The 26420-nt window shown below is 26.7% G+C and overlaps 1 protein-coding gene across 3 annotated transcripts; it reads left to right on the top strand.

Annotated features, from left to right (window-relative positions):
- The first annotated feature begins 2981 nt into the window (after nt 1–2981).
- On the top strand, nt 2982–25905 carry LOC132930195 (CYFIP-related Rac1 interactor B). 3 transcript variants are annotated; one of them, XM_060995921.1, is made up of 8 exons: nt 2992–3267; nt 20464–20611; nt 23554–23778; nt 24232–24368; nt 24448–24651; nt 24971–25047; nt 25126–25320; nt 25426–25905. In XM_060995921.1, the coding sequence occupies exons 2-8, from the start codon at nt 20491–20493 to the stop codon at nt 25493–25495; spliced, it is 1029 nt and encodes a 342-aa protein (XP_060851904.1). In that variant the 5' UTR covers nt 2992–3267; nt 20464–20490; the 3' UTR covers nt 25496–25905. The 3 variants fall into 3 exon arrangements, with proteins under 3 accessions (XP_060851906.1, XP_060851904.1, XP_060851905.1); XM_060995922.1 differs by lacking the exon at nt 2992–3267 and adding an exon at nt 16361–16580; XM_060995923.1 differs by lacking the exon at nt 20464–20611 and having other exon boundaries at nt 2982–3267.
- Nucleotides 25906–26420: the final 515 nt, after the last annotated feature.

The following is a 26420-nucleotide window of genomic DNA, read 5'->3' as shown; positions in this document are numbered from 1 at the left end:
TATTTATGAGAATTTTATCCAAGTAAGAACCAAATGTAAGAGTGTCTATTTATCAAATTTCTGTATAATATATGAATTTTTGTTTTTGTTTCCAATAAGATTTCGTAATAATGTGGACGTTTCACTATATACGTCTATTACATAGTGTATCGCATCATGTGATGTGGATGAAATTAACTTACTATAATAAAGAAAAATCAGACATTTAACATTTTACTATAGTTCCAAGAATATAAGATACTAGAATTGATAAGTTTATAAGATTTATAAGTGAAATAAGTTTCCACTTTAAAAATGTATAAGTGTAGACGCGTATATGGTACCTATTACCTATCAGTATAGCAATATCAGCTGTTAAATTTTATTAAATTATGATTTTTAACTGTTCTTTTAATGTTAAAGTTAATGGTATATTTATTGAAAGCGAAAGCAGCCGCAAGCAACCACTAATCACTGTAGTTGACTATATAGTGTATACACTATACATATTTATCAAAATAAATATTTTGTAAATTATCGACATTTAAAAAACAATTTTATGTAATATTTTTGTACCTAAATAAGATAAATAGTAAATACCTATATAATTGTATAAAGATCCTTATTTAGATATATTTTTATTATATATCTGCGCATCATTTATAGATTATTTGAAAAAAATCAAAAAGAATCATACCTAAGTATCTAACTAATTAAAAAAATAAAACATATAAATATGATTTATAATTAACTTCATAACAATAGTTCTTATTTCATATTTTTTAGACCTAAAGAAAGAACAGAATTAATAAATTAAATATACGGGGATGTAAATGTAATTGACGTACATTTATTCCTGTAATTTACCGAGAAAAATGTACGGAACTGTTCGTAACTGTTGAAACTGTTATATGTATTGTCGTTTTGATTATGTTCTAAATGAGATTCTAATGTTCTTGTATATTCAGTGTTTCAGTGTTATATCAAGTAAGATTCAAACACAAATTTTTACATAAAAATTGATGAATTTAATGTTAAAATATTGTAAAATCAAATTATAACAAAACTTATAATATAATGTAAATTTTTACCGTTGAAAATATCCAATGTTTGATATTTTTGTGTGTTATTTACCTAATTATAAAAATAATAAATGGGTAAAAAGATTTTGAAAATAATTTAACTTTTAAAATTCATTGTGCACGCATCAATGGAAATAAAAATCTAATTTTAACTTTTCGTCCAGTCTTTGCAAACGCGTGTAAGCCAGCGTGAAATCAGGAGTATTTTAACATAATTGGTTCGCGTTTGAGAAAAATATTTTGCTTTGATATGTGTTTATGAAAGGGTTAAGAAAGAATAGAAAGATTATCACAATTATTGACACTGTAGATGTATGCTAAATATTTAGTTAATTTATTTATTTTAAAACGTGTCTAAGTACTATATGAATAAATAATTTAAATTATATTAATGTAATATTGTATTACCAAAGTAATACGCCAGTTGTTGAAAAATAATAATTGGTAAATAATTCATTGCTACATTGTAGTGACCCTTTTATATAGGTTCGGAGTAGGGAGGTTAATCTCCGGGACACGAACCCTCTAAATACGCAAATGTAATATATTATGTTCGTTATAATATTATAATAGTTAAATGTATCGACTATCACTGAGTCAATAAACGGTTCGTACACAAATATTAAATTATTCCTATGATTCAAAATGTATACAAACATTACAAACCTATATAGAGGAATATTTTTTCAATTCACTGTTGACGTTTTTTTTTTTTTTTACACATAACCGCATATTGTTGGATAGTCGTATTTAATATTATAATATAAGTACCTACGTCACCCACGATCGTCACGGACTATGAAGTAAATATCGGTTAACATGCTTGAATCACGGCGGTTTATACTTTATAACCCGATGATAAAATACCGAAATTATATAAAAACAATCATTCCGGCATTCATTTCCCCCGCGGAATAAGCATAAAACAACAATTTTCTTCGTACCTATATTATGTTTTTATCGATAGGTATTATATAAAATATGAAAATAATAATTCCCCTAAACAATAACTGAATATATTTAAACAAAAAACAACGGTACCTATATAATAAAGTAATGTTATACATAACAGTATAAACATATCATACTATGTTTACAATATATATACAATGCGTTTCGTCGTTTCGATTATTTAAATAATAACAAGGCATCTTCGAGTAATACTTATGTGTAGACAGTTGTAGACTGTATATTACTATAATACGGTAGGTACTTTATTCGAAAATATCTCATCAGCTCCGATAGCGTCGGATAGGCTTTAGGCATGGGCCTACCGAGTTTAACGATTTCTAACGTTTGATTACAGTTTAATAATTCGATTCGATTTTATTTTCTACTTACGTCTGTGCTGATTTATCATTATCATAAAAAAATAAAAATTTCACTCGTAACCGGACCATTTTCTAGGTAGCTCGCCGGCCTGGACTTCGACGAAAAACAACGACGTTTACCAAACGTATGATACAGAATATTATATTATTATTGTGTAAGACATTGGAAATATTTCAAGCCCGAGGGCCGAGGCCTAGACTTGACGATAATATTATTGTCGAAATGAAGTAAATTCGTGGCCTCCAGCCGGCGTGACGGCCGAAAAATGATTACAGCTTACGGTCTACAAATAAACGGCGACGAGCGTACGGTGCGCAGCTGCGGTCTGATATAGTATTGTATATATTATTATATGTATCTAATGTCTATCTGTTGCGCGTCTTGGCAACGATCATGTAAATAATAATAATAATAATAACAATCCGGTTCTGGTCGTCGTGGCTGGGAGCGGTTATTACCGTGGAACTGGTAACCCCCGTATACTATAAACTCCCACCACCATCGCCACCACCACCGCGGCGCAGTGCCGTCAGCAATGCTGACACACCGCCGTACCCCTCCACACCGTCCACGGAGGACGGCGAACCGGTGTACGACACTGTCGAGTCCGTACGGTAAAAACGGTTCGAAACGGAAATCGAAACAAATATGCGTACCGCGACGCGCTAACCACAGTGACACACTAGTCCGTGTCGCGTTCTGGTGGTGTGATAACGTGTTTGTGTCCGTTAAAGGGTGTGAGAAAAACGGCCTTAACGATTGTTAAAGTACGATAGGAGGAAAGAGACGTTGGCCGACTTAAATCGTTTTGTTCACGTGACGGCGTTTCGTGTCGGGACAAAGTAGCTGTTGATGCTGCCGACGCCGAATACAGGTAAATAATAAATCAATCACTATTATTTTTATCGTTATCAACATTTCGTGTCGCGCGCGCACCCGATTGACCATAGCATTGATTTGATTTATTGATTATATTTTAGTAACTATATAATATATTTACCGTATAATCAATGACTATAGTAATGTAACGTTTTGCATTCGGAATTCGGAGACTCCGACGCTATTACAACTTACAATATAAGGTTGGCTGTACACAATAAACGCGATTCGATTCTGTTAAATGTGTAGGCACAGGTAGACATTTTTTTATGGACTTATTATCTGTGTACCTATTAAGTAATAAGTTTAATGTTGTGTTTCACTAATATAAAGGAGCCTTTACACTGTGTTGTATTGTGTATTTCGTACTTGTATCTTTGTGATTAATTTACTCAATAAGGTAATTTCCTTTTAAATTAAATTAAATCTAAATTAGATTAATTAAAAAAGATTTATTTTAGTGTTTGGGAGGTGACCGACAGTTTTTTTCAACAATTGACTTAAAACGAATTGTGATTTGTGAAACTGCAGAGAACTTGCTTATCGCCTATCATTACCGCTCATTAGTAGGAAAAATCACCAAAGTCCGCGTAATGGCCTCGAAAACACGATTTGCAACGTCTATAGATCGATAAGTAGGATCCATATGTGGTCATTGAGGGAGAAGAATTTTTATATATTATACCTTGGGTCCATGTAAATTAATTGAGATGCGGGTTATTTTAATTTATTTTGGATTATGTCCTCCCATCACCCACACATTCACTCACAAAAAAAAAAAAAAATTCAGCCAATGGTAGGATCCTTACTATACAAACGTATCGTTACGGGTTTCCTTAGAATACTACATTTTATCTTTATTTTTGGCCGGAAACTGCGAAAACAACGACAATATAATAATATATTATGTTATTATTGCTTCAATAATGCTATTAACGGTTTAACGAGTTCGTAATAGCTACAGATACGGTTATAGCAAATTGTATACTGCAACACGCTGTAATACGATGATTATGTACGTCTGTTGCGATAATAATAATAATATAGTTTATTATCATTACGCGATAATCGTTAAAAATAATATATTTGAATATTATGCGTTGTCGTTGTGATTATCTCATCCGTTTTTACAACAGGTGGTGACCACGATGACGGTGAGACACCGGAAGCGCCTTTACAAGGTTTCTTCTTGGTTGGTGAGCGAAACGGAAAAATACGTTTGTTGTGTGTCATAATATTTATACTATGATATTATTATTATAACGATCGGGAAAGGATATCTGTGATGAATATAATTTACTATTAAAATAATTATACGAACTTATGGTAAAAAAAATAATAAAAAACAAAGGATATAGTACGTTATTTCATTCGGAAATATGTCTATTTTTTACTGCTCGCAGTAATAAAAATACTAATTGAATAACACTTTCTTGTTCGAAGATTTTTTGTGTTTTACGTATCTATTTATATTATAATTGTGTTGGACGTTAGTATAATAATTTATGTACACCAAGTCCACACAATTTTTACATACATTTTCAAATTTTGGAACGTTCTTGGTAAAAAATAAATTCGATGTCCCTTTCGGAATACTTTTACCATTAGTAGCTGATAGTATTTATAAAATTAAATTATCATAAAATCCTTTATATCTAATAGACATATACTTTTGATAATGATCACGAATGAGAAATTTCAAATGTACCGTCGTCGGGTGTATGATGTCAGTATGACTTATGAGTTATGAGTAATAAATAATAATAATAATAATAATAGTAATAACAATAATAGTAGTATATTATGGTCGGAACGAGAAACGCTTGAGTTACATGATTGCGTTTTAACACCGCGGCCGTGTTAATATGTATGATTTGATATAGGTACCTACATGGTACATATTATATAATATAATATTATATGTTACAGTTTGCGCGCACCCTAACCGCGATATCCGTCAGCGTGTTTTTGACATTAATTTAAGTTCTGTATTCATGACGAAACCTGCTCGGCAAAGCCTTAGTGTCGATTAAATAAATAACAAGCTTAAAACTTATTTCGAAATTAAATCTCATTTCATTAACCACTGAGTTTAGAAAATTCTAGAAACTGTTTTTTAATTTAACAAATGAAAACCTATCCTTTTCTATAAAATGCTAAAAGATAATAATGTGTTGTAGTTGTATATACCTGATTTTAAAATGTTTTTAAAAGTTGGGTTATGTCTTAATATTTCCGTAAAAATGTAAGTTCGACATCTGTGTACGCTAGCTGTGTTTAGACCTATAACACATTATTTTAAATAATGTTCACTTTTTGTATACAAATGCGATTTTTAACCAACGGAGTATTTTATAATCAACCTAATAGTTTATTGATTCGTAGATTTTTTTAAGGTATTGCTTAATATTTATTGCTTGAAAAAAATTAAAAGTTATACAAATTATTATTACATTCATTAAATTTCTTTAAACTTACTTAATAGTTTTTTAATCTTAAAGTATTTTTTTATTGAAATAACATAAACCTTCTCGATTTACCTATGCAATTTACGTTATTATTTTTTTGTTTAAAAGTGACTGGGAGAGGATATATTTTTCAGAACAGCAAGCAAGAATCTTAAGTTTTGTATTGCATTTTTTGTTAAGCGCCTTCTTATAACTTGAGAAAAAATTATAAAAATATGTTGGCAATTTAAAAGTTATTATTTTTCTAGTAATATTTAGAAGATATTAGTAATAAGACGCATACAAATAATTTAGTAACATTTTATTTTCAAACGTATTTTATTTGAATAGGTTTATTATTTATGTATATTTTAGCTATATGTATATCAGATTTAATTAATTTAATATGAAACTTGTATTTACAGATCTGCTGTCATATTAAAAATGAGTTACTTTGGTTTAAACTAATGGTGATAATAAAAATAAATGAATGAATAAACAATAACATACATTATCTAATGATAATTTTAATTGTCGACCTGATTTTTTTTGTACACCGATATAAATGACTAATTTCTAAAAAAAAAAAATTATCATTATAATGGTGATTGAAATAATGATTATTATACCTAATAATAAAAATGTATTGAAAACTATATGCTGTACAATATAATATGTGATAAAAATTAAAAATTGGCAATTAACTCGAAATAATAATATTAATTATTATTTGTTGCGTTATAAATATGTATTGTAATATTATAAATATTTTGGCTCAATATTTTACTATCGCAGTAAAAATATTATTAAAAAATAAAAATAAATATCTATCAAAATTATCTTGGGATTTTAAAAATCTAAGAAAAGCTAACGGAAATGTAATAATGTGTATTTATGCTTTATTATAACACGTGAAACAGAAACTCCAATTATTAAAAATCCCTTGAAAATCTCTTTGATTTCTTTTTTGTAAAAATCATTTAGTTAAGAAGTTGTTTTGTTGTTAATGTTCTTAAAACATTGATACAAAATAGTTATTAAAGTTTATTTATTATGGAGATTTTATAAGTATAATTTTTTTTAAGTTGTACAATAAATCGCTTTTTGTTATTATTACAATTTTAATCCATGTTTAAAATAACTAATAAGATAATTAAATGTTATCCTTAATTTATACAAATGTAATTTTTAACCAACGGAGTATTTTATGATCAACCTAATAGTTTATTGATTCGTAGATTTTTTTATTAAATATTATTAATATTAATAATTATCATTGCGTCGCTCAATATAATATTACATTAGTAACTTTAATGTGAGACATTTTATTTTTTAGAAATATTAATATTGTCATCAAATTATGTTATTATGTGTATACGTCTCAACTATGGTTAATCTGTTCGAGTAGATAACCGTGGTCTCAATCTAGATGATAATAAATGATTTTACATAATATATTGAATAGATTATTGTAATCGGTAACACTTTTTCTTAGATTTTTCATTTAATTTATGTGTGTTAAGAAGTATAATGTATATAATTAAATGCATGTATTATTTATAGAATTATTCATTGAGTATGCTATGTACTGCTATGATGATTATTTGAAAATTTTAGTAATTTATATTAATTTATAAAAATATTGTTCCAAGTTACTATATTCGATATTTTATGTATTTAAATATTTTTGTAAAACCATTTTTAAGGATTGTTTTCATATTTTATTAAATAAAAATCTACTCGTTAAAATTTTGAATGAAGTAGATACAAATATTTTTCTAAAAAAATTATCCATTAAATAGTTGACAATAAAAAGTAAAGGTCACCCATTTAAAAGTATAAATTCTTATCATATCACAGGACATTCTTTAAAAAGTAGTAGGTATACCTAACAAATTTCAAGAACATGCAATTATGGACTTTAAGAAAATTTAAAAACTCAAAATTTTGAATTTGTATAAATTTGTTACTAAATAAATAATAGAAGTATAAATCACACTACCTATCTATGAATAGTCGTTTAATGTTTTAAAGCCTTAATATAGGCTCTCACAGATGTTCTTTTGAAATTACATGCATTACAATTGTCTTATTTTATTTCAATATGGCAATTTAAGTAAATAGTATTTTCTGTTCTTATAAAATACATTGAATTGAATTTGAACTTTTTAGTCATAATATTATTAGTAAGCTTATGAAAATTATTATACTTGGGCATAAACCTATATTTAATGTTCCAAATATCGGTTATAGGTATAAAGTATAAATATTAAATTATAATATTTGTTTTCTAGTGAGTTTGGTTTTTATTATATGTCGAACATTATTTTTGTTAAAATTTTATAATGTAGTGAAAAAGATTAGAAATTATTGTTTTTAATTAATAACATTTTTTTTTAATTGAAATTTATATTTACTTGAAAAGTATTCTTTTTTTAATTTTCTAAAAAATTGTTGAAAATTGTGTAAAAAGTATTTTTGCATATTATATTTTATTTAATATATCCATGTTTTTTTTACACTGCTCACAATTATATTTTAATACAATGATTATTATGTCCATATTGATTTAATAGACCTTTAGGTTAAAAAAAGGTTATTTTTGTTCTATTAAATTTCTTATTTCTTTGTATTGTAATATTGTATAATTTAGTAAGTATAACATTTTTTTAGGTGGTTATGATTAGAAAAATAATATGACACCTATTTTTTTCAAAACAATATTATAGTATCACTTTCTCCAACTACTTATTTTTATTTATTTTAAAGTCGGGGCGTATACATTTTTGTGTGCTGAATACTGGTATGGCAAGTTTAATTGTATATATTTATAAAATGCAGTGGATAGAATAATCTTGTTTGTTCATTTTTTTTTTATGCAAGAAAATGTTTCTTTTGTAGCACAATATTCTTTATCATATTTTTAATGAGGAAGTTTGTGAATAATTGTCATTGCTGACATTTTATAAAAAATATTTTGTTTTTTAAAAAAATGTTATTAAAACTATTACATTTATTATATATTTTTTAAGTTAGTCTAAATATAATCTATTTATTTATTGATTTATAAATGTTTTAAAAAAAATAATTATTTATGCAGGTTTTCATTGCTCACGGTAGACTTATGTAATTTATGCACTCTTTTATAATTACGTATATTATATTATCAAAGTTTATAATATATATTTATATATCAGGCTATGCGAGAATTGTACTAATATGTAATATTATATTGTAATTAATTTAAAAAAATTTAAATTAATTAATTGTGTTGTCTTAGAAAGTCTTAGCAACTATTTGAGGCACTTTGTGTATTTTGTTATGTCCACAATATATTAGCGTGTGTGTTTCAAGTATGTCTATCAAAAACCGTAGAAGATTTAAATTCTATTTGTGAGCAAACTTGTACACATGTAATATTCACACCGAAATAGTTGCTTCTGTCAAGGCCAAATTGTGTCAAATAATTGTTAAAAATTAATACTGCAATAAAACGGTGAATATATATCATATATGTATTATTATAATCGGCTATTATGGACGTGATATCGAATATTTTAACATTTAAACATTTTAAACATATTAAACCGTTAATTACCGTTTAGTTTATGGACCGGATTTCCGGAGATATACTAATACTTGGTGCTCGCATTAGATATTATAAATATATATTATATTTATAATATATAAATAAATAGTATGATGCAAATATGGATAACGGGACTGTATAAATTGAAGTTTCTAGATGTTCTAGACGTTGCGCAATCTCTTAAGAATTTGAAAGTTGAAAATTCTTGTCAAAATTTCTCGTGTTAAAAATTGTATTAGATAAACTCGTCGATCCGTCGAACAGTTATGTTAGGCTCAAATCAAATTATTTTTTATGGGGTTTGGTCGCATGGGCGTACAACCTACGTGCCTAATATTGGTACAATTATTAATTAATAGAAATAATTTTAACATACACATATATCTATATTTGTATATAATTATAATGTATTTATTTATTTATTATTTTATTATACAGATGATGTACAATATATTCGGCGATGTGTGTAATATGTATTATGTTAGAGGGCTTTAAGAGAGGTATGGTCTCCCTATTGGCCATATTATCCATATTATGCATAAAAAATATATTAATAATTTTTTTGGTTGTATTGGTTTTGGTTTATTTTCGAAAAATATTATTGTATCAGTATAATGTGGTATCAATATCAATTGTTGATAAAGACCGTAGGCATAGAAAAATATGAAGAATAGAATTTGGTTATAAGTTTAAACCCGTAAAAAATAGATTTAATTAAATTTACAACAATAGACTTGTCCCTATTGGTATCATATTTTTAGATGTGTTATAAGAAAATATATATAGGTAACAGTAAAACAATGTGTTTTTGAATGTTTTTTTGCTCCCCTTCAGAAATCCCGGTTACGCCACTGACCGTGTGCGTCATAATTTATACAGAATGACAGGACTTTAATCAAATATAAACAAAACGAAAAACGGTATCTGGGGAGGATTTTTTTATTTTCTTCATTTTAAAATAAAAACATATTGGATATATTTTTACATTCGTATCATAAGAGTATGTACTTCGTAAAAGTTAGTAAATCATAAAAAGTAATAAGTTCATAGTTCTTAAGACGAATTATATGTATATTATATTATGCACTTAAACAATTTAATAGTCTTCATGTTTGATGTACATATAGTAATTGTATACAAGGTATTATGTATAACACTATACTTTGCGCATTAAAATTATAGCAGTGTCTGTCGGAGTAAAAATTGAAAAGAAAAGTATCAATAATGTAGTATTAAATAATAAAAAAATAAATGCATATTTTATTTCTAGATAACTTTAGATTCTCCTGTTCTTATAAAATTACTCGAATTTAAACTAGGTATATAATATAATCCATCATTTCTGAAACTAATAATAAATAAACGCATTAAATATTCAAGAGTAATATATAACTCACATAGTCATATAACTATAAAAAGTATAATTAAAAATTAGTAAATTTTTCTAAATAGCGTTTATTGAATTTTAGTTAGGCCCGGGCTATACGCGGCGGAATACGCCATGTATAGCCCTGACCTTACACTTGAGTCTTGAAGTATTTAGCTTCGTACTTTATAAATAAAGTTACTTGCACTACGTGATGCGCTCACTTTTTAAAGTCTTAGGTATAGATATTGAAAATAATCAAAATTTATCAGTTGATGATAGTTAGTTATTCAAATTCTTTTATATAGTTATAACAATTCAAAAGTTTCTTAGCTGTGTTTCCCTAATAAATATGTTAAAATTAATTTAAATATAAGTATAATAGACTAAATATATAATAACATGCACATTTATTATTATTATTATTCTCATCCCAAGTTGATTATTTTGTCTGCATGTAGTTGTTTCATACTATTTTTTTTTACTGAAATTGAGGTACTAAATAAATAACACTCCTCACTATAATGCACATCAAATTATATTTTCTTTTTTCTTTTTATGAACCGCTAACATGGGAGAAATTGCGTTACCATTTCTTTCCCCATATAAATATATATATTTAGGTACCTGGTACATAATATATAAAGCTTTATTCAATATTTAGTATTATAAGCTGAAAATGGAAATAGTCAATTGCCAATCATACATATATATTTACGGGCACGCAGTAAGCATGACAATTACATACTCATTTACCATTTAAACCGAGTCAAATAATGGAATCGTAGTAATGCTCAGTCGCTTATTAAATTATATAATCTGATGGCTTATCACAGTGTATGCCGTATGGGCATTATTTTGAAATATTTTGTTTTTAAAATTAAAATAAATAATGGTTTGTATGGTTAGCTGAAATTATAAAATAATAAAAAACTTCATGTGAACTATTAATGTTGTATTTGATAAGTTTAATTTAAATAAAGATTTTTTCATTTAGGTATAAGTTTAAAAGGTTGTTTCTAATAAATAATATAATAATAATAATAATAATAATAATAATAATAATAATAATAATAATAATAATAATTAATAATACCTATTTTGTTTTAAATTAATTAATAAAAATAAAATAAAAATATTGAATTTAGCTAACCAGCTGTTTTTAATCATTTATTTTATTTTATAACTTCTATACTAATTCCTTATAATAATCCAAGTTTGTGTCAGAAAAGTTCATTGTGAGTATTAATATATTTTATTTTTGAGAATAATCCAACTGCTATAGCTAGTATACTACGTTTTCTACCGATTTATAAGTAGGCGTTCCTTTTATGCATTGTGGTCTATCATATGGACGATATGATAAAATAGACATTTCATTCATGGGTTTTTAACTAAAAATCTTCATCATTTTGTTGTTAATAATTTACTATTTTTTTTTTAGTTTTAGAAAGAAAAAAATATTCACCCATTACAATAGATAAGACTTATCTTAACATTGACTTCCGCATAGTTTTGTAATTTGAATTAAATTATTATCGATATGACATGCTTATTTATTTATTTTGTATGCTAATATAATAATACACCTACCTATAATATATATTTAATTAAACGTGTATTAATATTTAATAAATATGAATATATATATATATATATATATATTTAAATGTTTTGGGAAGAAATCAATGGGAATGCCGATGGTTTTTAAATTGAATTTTATTGATTGATGGAGGCAAAAGTTGAAAAAGAAAACTCAGTGAATAGGCTTCGAAAATTTTGGCATTAGAAAAAATAATGGTTTATGAACAGTTAAGTGGGGTAGTATGGAGAACGAACGTCTGGAATTTCTTACAAAGAAAATAAAGGATGAGATCAAACGATCTCATTTAATCAGGGTTGCTATATATTATGTTTAAAGCATCCAGTAATATACTGTGCCGTGATTGATACGCATAAAGGTTTTAAACAAATCATTTTAATCATCCGCTTAAAAGTTTAAATTTCTGTATTAAACTAGTACTTTTTATACTTTTTATACTTTTTAAATATTTTAATTTTTGTAAATTATTGAAAATTGCCATTAATATAAAATATGATTATTAAAATGTCAGGGGTTAATAATTAAAATTAAACAAATGATTAAATAACTAAATGCTCTAAAGCTTAGAATTGAAGAATTAATAAGTGTGTAAGTTATATTGATCGATGAAATATATTTTGTAGAATTTTTGTTTGCAATAAAACTCGATTTGTGTATCAGTAATGTACTAATTTATGTATTTATTATACAATATTGTCAATTTATATACAATATGCATATATGACAATATTGTAATATTTTTAAGTTTATTGAAAATCTCAATATTTATATACATATTTCCATGTATATAATTAATAATAATAAATACTATTGAGTGCAATACACGTGATAATAAAGAGAATGTTCACAAAAGCCTGAAATAACTAATCTAAAAATACGTACTTAAATATATCTTATCTGTGAGTTATAGGATAACACAAATGACAGTTTTACAAAATAAAATATATGTTTATTGTTTATGTATGATAGTATTTATTATTTTATTTTGTTCTTAATTTTAAGCAACGCGAGAAATATATTTATTCATGATTATTAAGATTTAAAAATGTTAATAATATTTTTGTTATAAATATATAATACATTGCGTATTTGACCATCATTTGTCGCTAGTTCAGAATAAACATAACTTGTGTTAAAAACGATGTAAGAGTAGTTTTTATTTTTGGTACAAACATATGATTAGATATTTTTTTTGGAAACAAAATTGTATACATAACTAATTTGGATGTAATGAAGCAAGGAGATTCAAATTGTGAAAAAATATCTATATTAATTTTAGTATTGCTGGTATTGGTTTTAAGATTAGTTCGTTTTAGTGAATACGTTTACGTTAAATATTTAAATACCCAAATATTGTATAATACACCTAAACCTAGGTGCTATAGTACTACACTATATACCATGTATATTTTTAGATTTTAAGTAGTTTTAATTACATATTGTATTCAAATTTATCGTTATGTTTATTCAAAAGCAGTATTAATTTAAATTATTCACTTTGGGTTGAATTTTTTGTGTTTAAGGTATTTATACGAATTTGTATAGTATTTTTTTTTCTTGATTTGTCATTATTTATAAATTCATAAACGTCGCGTTGAATAATCATTTTGTAAGGATTTGGTAACGAAGAGCTCATTAGCTGTAAATACAAATCGCGCGGCGATTGTAAACTGCGCCCAAGATACAGGTAAACACAAAATCACCCATGTAAACTGCGCCCGAGTTTTTATCAAGTGTAAAAAGGTGACATGTAAACTGCGCCCGGGTAAAATTTTAGGTAAAATATTTAATTCGTCACAAATTTATAATATGAATAATAAAAAATGAGATATAATTAAAAAAATTAAAATAATTTTAAATATTACAAATAATAGGTAACGCCATATTGTTATAACATATTAGGAATTAAAAATATATATAGTTTTAAAAAAATAAAATAATTATTAATATTACAAATAATTACGTCATATTGTATAACATATTAGTTGGAATTAAAAATGAAATATAATTTAAAAAATTAAAATAATTATAAATATTACAAACAATAACATATGGTGGATACATATTTATCAATTGAAATTTGATTACTATTATATTTATTGATTAATTTTTCTAAATTTTCACGTTTTTTTTTGGTTTTAGAGTTTTGGAATTTAAACGGTTCATTTATACTATTTAATTTAATATATACTTCTAATTGAATTTCTTTTAATTTTTCTATAAAAATGAAAATATTTGGATGAGTTGTATAAAAGCTGGAATTAAAGTGAGAATGAAAAGACTCGCATGCATTTGTGGTTAAAGTTGGCTCTGCTGATGCTTGAGCCCATACTTCAGGTGGATACTGAGCTTCTTCACTTATATATATGTCTACCAAATAATCCGCAAATCGTGTCACTCTTTCGTCATCAGGCTTTGATTTCATTAAATAATTTACAAAATACTCAGATACACTTCCTGGACTTAGAAATGGTAAACCGTAACATTGAACTAACCATCTTCTAATATCACTATTTTTATCTTTATAGTCATTACTTAAACCATTTTGTTGGATACTTCTATTCCAAGACTGTGCTAAATGAAAGCGACATCCGTGTATCTTTATCTGAGGCCAAACTGTTTTACATGCAAAATGAATAGCTTTTTCGAAATCTATTACAATATCAGATGGTGATATAATAATATTATTTTGGAAACTATATTCAAAAATAGATTTTAAACAATTAGTATATGATATTGTACTTTTATCGGAGAGTAAACATATGGCGAGTGGTATGTAGTAGCCGTTGATAAAACCATGTATTGTGAACATTTGTGTGAAGTATTTAGGGCAGTATGAAAATGTACCATCCATGTACAACCATTTTGATAGTGCAAGAGCTTTTAAATTAGAAATGCAACTGAAAACAATATATTTCAATTCCTTGTTGTTTATTAATAAAAATAATTCATCTCTATTTGTTTGAACACCGCGTTCGTCAAGAATTAATTGAATTTCTTCGATTGATTTCGGGAATGGAGGCAATATCTTTCTTCTAGCATTATATATATATTTCTTTTAATATTACGTACATCACTCACCTGTAAATGTTCCGTTGCTATATTTTTAATACCATTACAAAATATTTTACTTGGTTTGGTGCATATATCTTCAGTCGCCTTGCGTTTTACGACACCAGTCACGAATTGCTTTTGAAGGTTTTGATCACTCATTGATTCGTGGTTATGGTTTAAACTTTGTTCAGTGATTCTGTCGTCATCCCCTACTGTTTTTAAAAATGCTCTGCAAGTTTTGACCGTACATCGCCACTTAACCTCACCCGAACTTAGAGGCCGATTAATTTTACGAAATTTAAAATTAGAAATAATTTTTAAGCATTTTTCGCGCTGCGACATGAATTGTTCAGCCATCGTGACTTTACTGATTAAAATGAATACGATAGGTACAGTAACTAGCAGAACTATACCGGAAGTAGTGATAACCATCAGTTGTCAGTTTTAGTATTACTGCAATATAGATATTCGATAACGTGTTGGTATTTCTTAAACGAAAATAAAATTTCTATAATATACTTGTAAAAGTACACAATCGTCAAACATAAAGCCTTAATAAGTCAAAATTTAATAAGTTTATAAGTCGGGCGCAGTTTACACTATACCTTTTTAACATAGATAAAAATTCGGGCGCAGTTTACACTATACCTTTTTAACGTAGATAAAATTTCGGGCGCAGTTTACAAAAAAAAAGATCATTTGGGCGCAGTTTACGTATGCCCCAAATCGCGTCCCCCAATGACAATTAAATTAGAGTACCTCAGCATTCTCCCCTCTTGTTGCTTTTACACGTGTGGGAAAATATACAAATAATAACAAGAGTGGCTTATTTTATATTAGTGTTGTAATTCGTAACAATTTATTAACATTTTATTGTGCCGTATATATAAAACGGCCGGAAATTGCTTTCAATCATCACTTGGAGAAAGAGAGGGAGTTTATCCGTAGAATAAGTATTGAAAATGATCAAACAAAATATTATTCTATGTGATGTATTTTGTTCGACAACGTTGTCTGTCGTCCTCGTGTGTAAACATGTAATTAATGAAATTGATTTGATCAAGTTATATAATTTCGTTCGAATGACGAATACTTTGTGTTTGAATAATATGATAATAATAATAATAATAATAAAAAAAAATAATAATCGGTGTAACTCTTATTAATATACATAATATAATATTATTATCAATAACAGATGAAAATATATTTCACAGATGTTGGACAGGTGTCGTCACGTGTTATTCAGGTTGTATTGGTTGCACCATACCTATACGTATAAGCACAATGCATGTAGCATGTATTTAGCAATTGGAAAACAAATAATTTAACACAATATCAGAATACGACATAAACAACCGTCTTATCCATACAAGTTGTTTGATGCACAGTAATAATCGATGAGTAAATATTAAAATGTGAGATGAGCTTGGGGAAACATCAGGTTGTAAGTAATGGTTGAATAAGAAAAAATGATTATATATTTAGATAGGTATGGTTACCTGTGGTTAGTTATATTCTCAAGGGTATGTTTGTCATGTATGATCAATGTGGTATACATAATATATATATGTTTTATACATACTAGTATATATACATTATACATAGCATACTAACATTGTACCATAGATGAAATATATTTAATCTACGATATTATTGAACAAGATATAATGTGGTTTCTATTGTATTGTATTTCACTTAATCTCAATGAAGGATTGAAGGAACAATGATATTATTATGATAAATACTGGTAAAAATTGGATAGTATTTTGAAATGTATTAGCACTATTAATTTATAATTTGTATAGAAGAGTAAAGGAGAGACCTTTTAATTAATTGCATTTATGAAATTGCATATTGTTTAAAAAAAAAAAGTAATAATAGTTTATTTTTTTTATTAAACGTATGCTATTATATTCTGTTAAATGTGTGATAACGCTGACTAATATCTTATTTTTCATCATATTCAGTGTTTTTTTTTAACTATTTGTAATAGATATGCAATTTAATCGAGTTTAGATATTGAGTTTTAATTATAATAAGCTTTAATGTTCAATAATGATTTATTTTTAAACCTACATTTATATGTTTATAGTGTTTATGCTCAAAAAATAATATTTATTTATTGTAGATTTAGACATTATATTTATGGTGCGTCACTTGTGTATCTGTATCCAAGTATCATTTAACACATGTACATTTTTTTTTATTTTGTATTAAATGTTGATAATATTAACATTAAATAAAGTATAGTCGTTTATTTATTCTGTAAGTTATAATAGTATGAATATAAATACATCTAAATTTACTTAAATTTCTCGTACATAAACATACATAACATTTTATAATTATACTATATTATAATTATTATTAGATTTTCAATCTTTAATCTCACAAATAATGTATGACATTGATTTGAATTTAGCTAAGCAATAATTTAGATTGATTGTTCAGAATAAAACTTAATCATAATAATTTTATTCTAATATACGATTTGATAATAATAATAATACTATTCATGTTGATTGATTCAATTAAATTCTATAAACAAAATTACATATTGATTTGATTTTTTATTAATACTAATATTGACAATATTATATTTGTATACACATAATACTTTCTAGTTGTCGAGTAAGTTCATAAAAAAAAAAAAAATACATGACAATAATATGTTAATATCAAATACAAATTTCTCAGTATTAGTGATAATAATCTATTAGTAGTAGACGGTGATGTGGCTTTTATTATTTAAAGCAATTAATATATCAAAATATTTTGTTCACAACAAATAAAATATAAATTATAAACAAAAACAATGCGGATTATGTCAGTCTTCTTTGCATGTACATTACAAGATAAACGATAATATCGCATTCCATTTTCCCATTCAAATATTTAAAAAAAAATTGTTATAATTTATTTTCTTGGATAGATTTTTAAACATTAACCAAACATTTTGCTGTTCGCAAAAAAACAATATTGGATGTGACAATTTCGTCGTTATTAAATAGTATACAGTATATCAAATAATTTTTACTAACTAATAATTAAAATATTTTATAATTTATATTAATTAGTTGAGAATATGTCAGCGTACCATTTGTTTTCTCGTTAACCAACGCACAGTATAACAAATGTTTTCATTCAGTTGATATATTTTTTTGTTTTCTAAAGAATTGAATTAAAGTTAAAGTTAAAGTTAAAGTTAAGAATATTATCTATGGCACCTCTTAAATTAAGTAGATATTTCAATTTAAAGTAAATTATGCAGCATACATTTTTAAATTGGAACATTTTACATAATAAAATTATAACTCACGTTTAAATTAAAATTTCCATAAAAGACTATTAGGTGCCTTAGATAATATTATTATCTTTAAGTTTGATTATAGGTCAATTCACACCAACATTAAAGTTAATAACACATAGATTTGCTGAATGAAAAATTGCTATGTTGCATGTGGCAATAGAGAAGACGATAGCGAATTTTTTACTAATACATTAGCCACTAGGAAGATAGGTACTCAAAACATTGATTTTACGTCCGATACGTGGTACGAAAATTCTTCTGTTTATTTAAAAATCTACTATTTAAAAAATAATATAAATGACGATATAATATACGTATAAGCCCGTGTGTTATATGCCGCGTATATTTACATTTATATTACCGTGCGAGCTATTCGGCCGAGATATAACTTGGTCTGAGCTTAGGCGAATTGCATGCACGCACGTACATACATATGTCATACACACACACGCACCCATCCACCCACCCCCACACACGCACACATGATTATGCCGCTTTAAGTTGTGTAATATGGTATAGTTTAATGTTTTGTTTTTTTTTTATTTGGAGTCGTCGCAAATAATTTTGTTGAATGTATTATAGATATATTTCTTGCGCTATATCTGTGCGCCATGCGGTGTATATCCTGCTGGATTTGCCTACACCGCGTTCGGTTTATAGAAATTTACTTGACGAAAAGTTGTCTCTCCGTAATTGGGCTTTTGGGCGATAAAACCCGGGTACTTTGTTTAAAGCTCCGGGGTTTATTATTTCCGATATTGTATACCGCCACCGAGAATTCCTATAATACGGTGTGCATACGCCACACACGCGTAACGTGTATATCATGTATGTATATTTCCAAGACACGTATATACGAAATATATAATAATATACGAGGTATATATTAAGGTACCTAACTCCATATCTGCTGTGAGATTTGTCTTTGTCAGTAAGATAAAAACTTTAATTCCAACCCGGTGGCAGCGAATTATAATTAAACGAGACTTATTGTGTTTGTATAATAATATATTGGTAATGAGATCGATTTCGAACAAATCAAATAGTATCGTTAATAATGACTGTTATTTGATGTGCTTGTATGCGAATCGATTTTTGAATTTTAGTCAATCTAAATTGAGCATCATTATGTTCTTTTAAAATTAAACAGAAACTAATTAAACCTTTTCCCTATCAAGTCGTAAAATGGTAAAGTAAATTACTTCCTATATAGGTACTAAAAATATATATATTATATATATGTAGTCCTAATGTACATAGCACGCACACACACATACTCCCTATACTTTTGTAGGCTGTGTATAAATTATTATATATTATTTAATAATTAATATGATTAATTTTAAATAATTTATTCATACTCTTCACGAGTTTACTTTATAATATTTTCTGAGTGTGTCAAATTGTAGTTGGAAATTAAACTTTTAAATGTAGGTAACTATAGGTAGTATAAAATCATAATTTAAATTAAGGAAAAAAAATTCATTCTACACTTTTCATTGCGTCTTCTATCGCGTTGTGGGTACAGTCTTTGTCATTGAGAAACACTTGTAAAAAATACTTATGACTTATGTACTGTACATAAAAGAATAATACCATGGAACGTCGTCTCGTTTAAATAATCTATTCCAGCCATGATTTACGATAACTTTTGTTCGTAAACAGTTTCTTCTACTCTGTTTCCCAAAAACCTCGGCTTCCTTTTAACAAGATGTTTATCGGTTCGCCGATTTCCGAATAAGAGTTTGTTTTTTTCTTCTTCAAGAATAGTTTAGGGCTGCAAAACTTTACTAACAATATAATAAAAATGTTTTCGCAGAGTATTTGACTAGTACTGGAACTGTTGATGAACTTAGCTTGCTGCTGTCGGTCTACAATAATGGGAAAACTATTGAGCCTGTTAGCTCGAGACGAGAATAGCTGCTGTTCTGCTCAACAGAAATACGACATTTTTTTAGATTTTGAAAGTAAGTATATTATCTACCTGTTTATTATCTTTTTTATTTTAATTTTTGTTATGACTTGAATGTTTTCTGCAGCAAACCGCTGTGCTGTAATTAATAATAATGATTTTTAATCTTATAAAAAATTGAATAACTATGTATCGATAACCCGTTGTATCTCTTATTCGTACATTTGGAAAAAGAAAATCATAAATAAATTAAAATATATTGAAATGACTAACAAAATTCCTGGAAAAGTAAAATCCACTAATAAATCTAATTTAAAATTTTTGAAGGTATGTCATGAATTTATGCAATTTTTTTATGTTTTGGAAACATTTATAATATGGTGGTAAAGACATAATGTCAAGTTATATCGTTTTTACAAGTATAAACGAACAGAAACGTTGTTAAACATCTAATGGAAAAATACCATATACAATTTTGAATGTGTTACATGATTTTATTTTCCAATATGTCTTATGTGCTACGTAGTCAATCAATTTAAAACGAAAAGAAGAATTAATTTGAGAGTAATAACTAATAGCTATTAAACAGGATTCGGATTTGAAGACGATAAAATCAATAAAAAAAGCATTCAATTTATATAAAAAAGTAATTACAAAGGTTACTAAAAAATTAAATTGATTTCAGTTGATTTAACTAGTTTGAATTTAAAAAAATTCACTACCATGTACTTAGATAAACTGTCTTCTATAAAACGTTGACGGTTAAGTCAAACAAGTTAAATGAATAATATTTTGGTACAAAGTTTTGAATTGAACAAGATATAAGGAACCGCATCAGATTTTAAAAGTAAAATATTGTCGTATTTTACATTATTTGGTCACAGCCCACAATATATGATTGCTTTGCAAAATAGCTTTATGTAATTGTACTGGTATTTACCTTATCTAAATAGTCTGTGTGATGAAGATACACGGTTTTAGGATATAAGTATGTCATGGATAAAACTATCAGATCAATTTAAAATTAAACACTTACACACACACACAAAAAGAGATTTATGAATAAAAAAGACAAAAAATTATATCCATCATCTTAGATATTAAATAAAATATATTTTATATAAAAATTATTTTTCGATTATAATTATTAAATTAAAGGCTTTTGCCTTTAAATCCGAACTCTGCTAATAAATACTTATCCGTATTCAACAGCGTGGTAGATTTTGATTGGAATATTATAATAATTTATCGGTGTATTGTGTTATTTATGGAAGATTGTGATAATACATAATAATGTGCACGATTTGATGTTTTTATAAGGTACCAATATGATTTAGATGTTTATATTATATTTTTTTTTTGCTTGTGAAATCATCATTTCTTTTCTACTGATTTTTTAACTAGAACTATTTGTACTGAAAAATACATAATTAATTAGTTCTCTAATGTTACATTATTACTAAAAATCAACTTAAAAAGTAGTTTGAACTGTTGAAGTGCTTAAATAATTTAAACTTTTAAATACTGTAAAACGTAAAGTTTTGACATCAAATAAAATGTTCAAAATGGACTTTCATTAGGTACCTCTTAAAGGAGTTGTTACAAACTTTATTTAAATTCTCTGCATACATTAACAAATGTTTTTTTTTTCGTTCACTTAGTTATTTAATCGAGACTTAAAGAAGAATTGTTACGGTTTATTTTGATTTTTAACTTGAAACACAATGAATACTAAAGATCATAATTATTCCTTGAGAGTTTTTATAATATTGTTATAATTTGTCTATTCATTAAATTCAGATATGTGCTTTAGCAAATCTAGTTTATGTAAAGAGCTATTAATAATCGTACTTATAAAAACAATCAAGAATTATTGGTATATTATAAATATTATTCTATGATGTTTATACTTACTTTTTAAATACAGCAACTTCTATTCATTTTTTAAAATAATTTGAGACAATGTTTCAATATTTCATAATCTATATTAACTTATTTGAGAAACATTATTTAAAGACCTATAGAAAGTAGTAATATTGAACAAATATTTTTAAAAATTATGTAAATTTGTTTCTGAAAATTAATGTATTTACTAGTATCAAGTATCAACAGCCATACAATTATAATTTTATTAAAATTTAATACGTTGTTGTTTGCATAATATTTTTTAAAACCTTTTCCGTTAAGTAGCTGATATGTAACTTTCTTTAAAATGCAATAATGTAAAAATAGAGCGTGTGCCTAACATTTAACTTTTTTAATTAATAATTTTTAATATAGTACAATATTATAAAGTACCTAGAAATAACCTTAATATAAATATTAAACACAGTTAAGTTGAGTGTAATCTAAGATATCTAGATCATAATAGAAACTTCTTGATTAGCTTTTTTATATAATAAATTCTTATTATTATATAATGAAGCACCCTCTTAATCACGATATTGTGTAACATAAAAATACAATAATATAAAAAAAAAAGTTAAAATTAATTTTTCGCGTAGACGTTGAATATTTTTATTTGTTTTATTATATAAAAAAAATAAAACATTGCATTTAAAAATAGTTTTATGATACCTTGGCTTTAAAGTATATTATTTAATAAGATCATTCACTAAAAATGATTTCATCAAAACTATTGGATGACGTTATACGTATTACTGACTTTCTTTATCATGATATGACTCATTTAAGTGAATCATTTAGATGGTGTTTTTTTTATATGTACGAGTATATAATATGTTAATATAGTAATTATTATACCGTTGTAATTTACGAGTATCGAACAATTGTTGCTAATATTTATAACATAGGTATACATTGTTTTAATAGACTTCGCGTTTTATACATAATGTCTGCACTTAGCATTATGTTTGATAAACGATAACTAATGTTTTATACTTTTATTACTATTATTATTAACACATTAATTATGTGATCAACTTTGACCGATGTCATTTATAAATTAGAACTAATGAATTTAATTTAAATTTCTAGATGCCCAACCTACTGAAAGTGAAATGCAACTATTTGACGAGGTTCAAATTGTGCTTACCGAGGCTTCTGACGTGCTTTCCGATCTCAAACATTACTCGGGCGCTGACCAATACATACGAGCAGCGATTAATAACCCAAGTGCCGAACAAAATGCACTAACTTGGGAAGCATTGATGCCGCGAATCCGCACATTGAGGCGGTTTTATTTTTTCTCACAAAAAATAGGTAAGTTTTTAATGTGTTAATATTAATACATTTGAATTCTATAAACGAAAAATCAAGTTATAATTTGTTCTTACTATTATAGGTAACAACAGTTTAGTTGGTTTTCTTTCATTATTCGTTTGTTGTTTACTATAACGAGTTAATCCGTCTAATATAGTATTGATTTTAATTAATTTTTTTTAAATTTTATTTTGTAAAATTATTGTAATTATATTTTTAACTGAAAAATCTATAGTTAAAAAATTACATAGTTATTAATAATTTTATAATTTTTTTTTAATTAAATTATTTATTGCGTGTAAACTCGCGGAATTTAATAAAAATTGTTTTGTAGACCAAAGTTCATCGCTAGACCACATATTTTATTTGTTAGATCGCACATCGGCAGATAGTCCTTTTATGAATCTCCGAAGAAGTTAATGAAAACACGCTTACATTTATTTTGTTTTCCAGCTTTCGTCGTACCTCAAATTCTAACTGAAATATGTTCAGATGATATAACCCCATCTTTACATCTAGAAAATCAACAAGCTCTAGTCAAACAGTTTTCCGAGATCATTGAGTTTGTGTTGAAGTTCGATGAATACAAGGTATATTGTCGTTGGCAGTATTTCATCATAAAACTTTATTAAAAGTTGTTTGAGAAATCTCATTGTTTTCGAATTTCAGATGCGAACTCCAGCGATTCAAAACGACTTTAGCTATTACAGACGAGTGTTGATGCGTGAAGGCGCATCAGCGCATTCGTTCACGGACCAAGATGAAGATTCTAACAGCAACCTGAATGTGGCCAACAAAGTGTCGTTGTTCTACGCAGAAGCAACGCCAATGTTAAGAACGCTGTCAAACGTCACTTCACAATTTTTGAACAAAGTAACTACTTACTGTTACTATATTATACAAGAGTTAGCATTATTCAATCTAAATATTTTACCGGTTTACAGTGCAGTGTCACTGGGATAACCTATAGAATAAAAAACATACTACAAATTATTATTTTATTATCTAGCACTGGAAATCGGGATGTATTAATAAATGCATGTTTATATTTTTTTTTTCGTCAAAGCAAATTTGTTTGCTTTTCTAAACTTCTTTTCGTAATTCGTTTTAACTGTCATTCTAGCCATAATCATTCCAATCAAATATTTACTCCGCACGTCAACAGTTGAAATTTTTTTATTTTTATTTCCAGGACAAACGACTCGTTGATTATGCCATCGATATGTTGAGTACCATGGTAAAAGTGTGTATACGTATGTTGGAAACACCGTAAGTCATATTAACTTTTTCGACAGCATTTAATTATAATCTCAACGCGTTATCATAGAAATTGTGTGTGTTTTACAGTACGGTTCAGTTCAGAAAACAAGAAACTCACCTTTTCATGCTTCGCGTACTAGTCGGCCTCATCATACTGTACGATCATGTGCACCCAAACGGTGCGTTCGTAAAAACTTCCAACATAGATATTAAAGGTTGCGTGCGGCTGCTCAAAGACCAACCGGAAGAGTTTCAGACTGAAAACCTGCTGAACGCACTGAGGTAATGAGATGCGGAAAACTAGAATCGAGGCGTTATACATCGCGAACAACAATAATGATTACTACTGATAAAAGTGATAACCGTTTGTTTATTTTCCCCACACAGGTACACGACAGCCCATCTAAACGACCCGTCTACATCGAAAACTGTCAGATCCCTGCTCATGGAGGCATAATTTTATAATTTTTACAACTGCTCAACTCAAGATCTGATTTTTATAAAATCATATAATTGTATTAAGTATTATATAATTTATTATTTTAACATGTAGTATTATTTTATAAGTTAACGGATACATCATGTACAATATTGTGTTATAAGATATATTTTTTAATATCCTGATATCACAACTAAGTGTATTATTAAATCAGTACTTTTATATTAAGACTCCGCTGCTACGGTTTTTTTTAATTATTCACGGATTATTTAAGTCCATCGCTCGTGTATATATTATCTTTAAGTACCTACTATATTATGCAATACATTTTGTATAATGTGTATAAGTAATAAGTATGCATTTATTATAACTTAATATTTAAACTGCACGTTTCGAGATCAAAGAATAAAGTCACGTATACTGAACAATTACCTTATAGGCTATGTGATATTATAACCTATTATAATAAAATGTATTAATGTATATAAAGCGTTAAAAGTACATTAATCAAGAGTCTTCTGTTAGCAATCGGCGCATTTTAATTACTGCCGATCGTCTATATTACCGCGGTAACTTAAATGTTACAAAAATAGTAAATACACACTATCATACAGTCAAGTATTTTTTTTATCAATGTATCTAGTAAGCACCTACCTAATACCTATGATATAACTTTATTGACTATTTGACATTTTGTGTTGTCTCGGACGAAACTATAATAATGTGGGTATATCCCGACGTATACATTTTATGGGTGAATTGCCTCATTTTTCTTTTTGCAGTTAGACCTATTTTCATGTAATAATAATAACATAATTGTACAGATAGAATTAAAAATTAATATTGCTGCTAAGAAAAAATTCAAGGAGTTAATTTTTGCGCAGATAGGAAGCCTTAAGTAACAAAGACATTGTACTAAACATTGTTAACCTCCTCCCTGGCC

Source organism: Rhopalosiphum padi, chromosome 4 (assembly GCF_020882245.1).
Source record: "Rhopalosiphum padi isolate XX-2018 chromosome 4, ASM2088224v1, whole genome shotgun sequence".
Taxonomy (NCBI): Eukaryota; Metazoa; Arthropoda; class Insecta; order Hemiptera; family Aphididae; genus Rhopalosiphum; species Rhopalosiphum padi.
The sequence above is the reverse complement of the archived record's forward strand: the minus strand, read 5'-3'. Positions and strand labels throughout refer to the sequence as shown.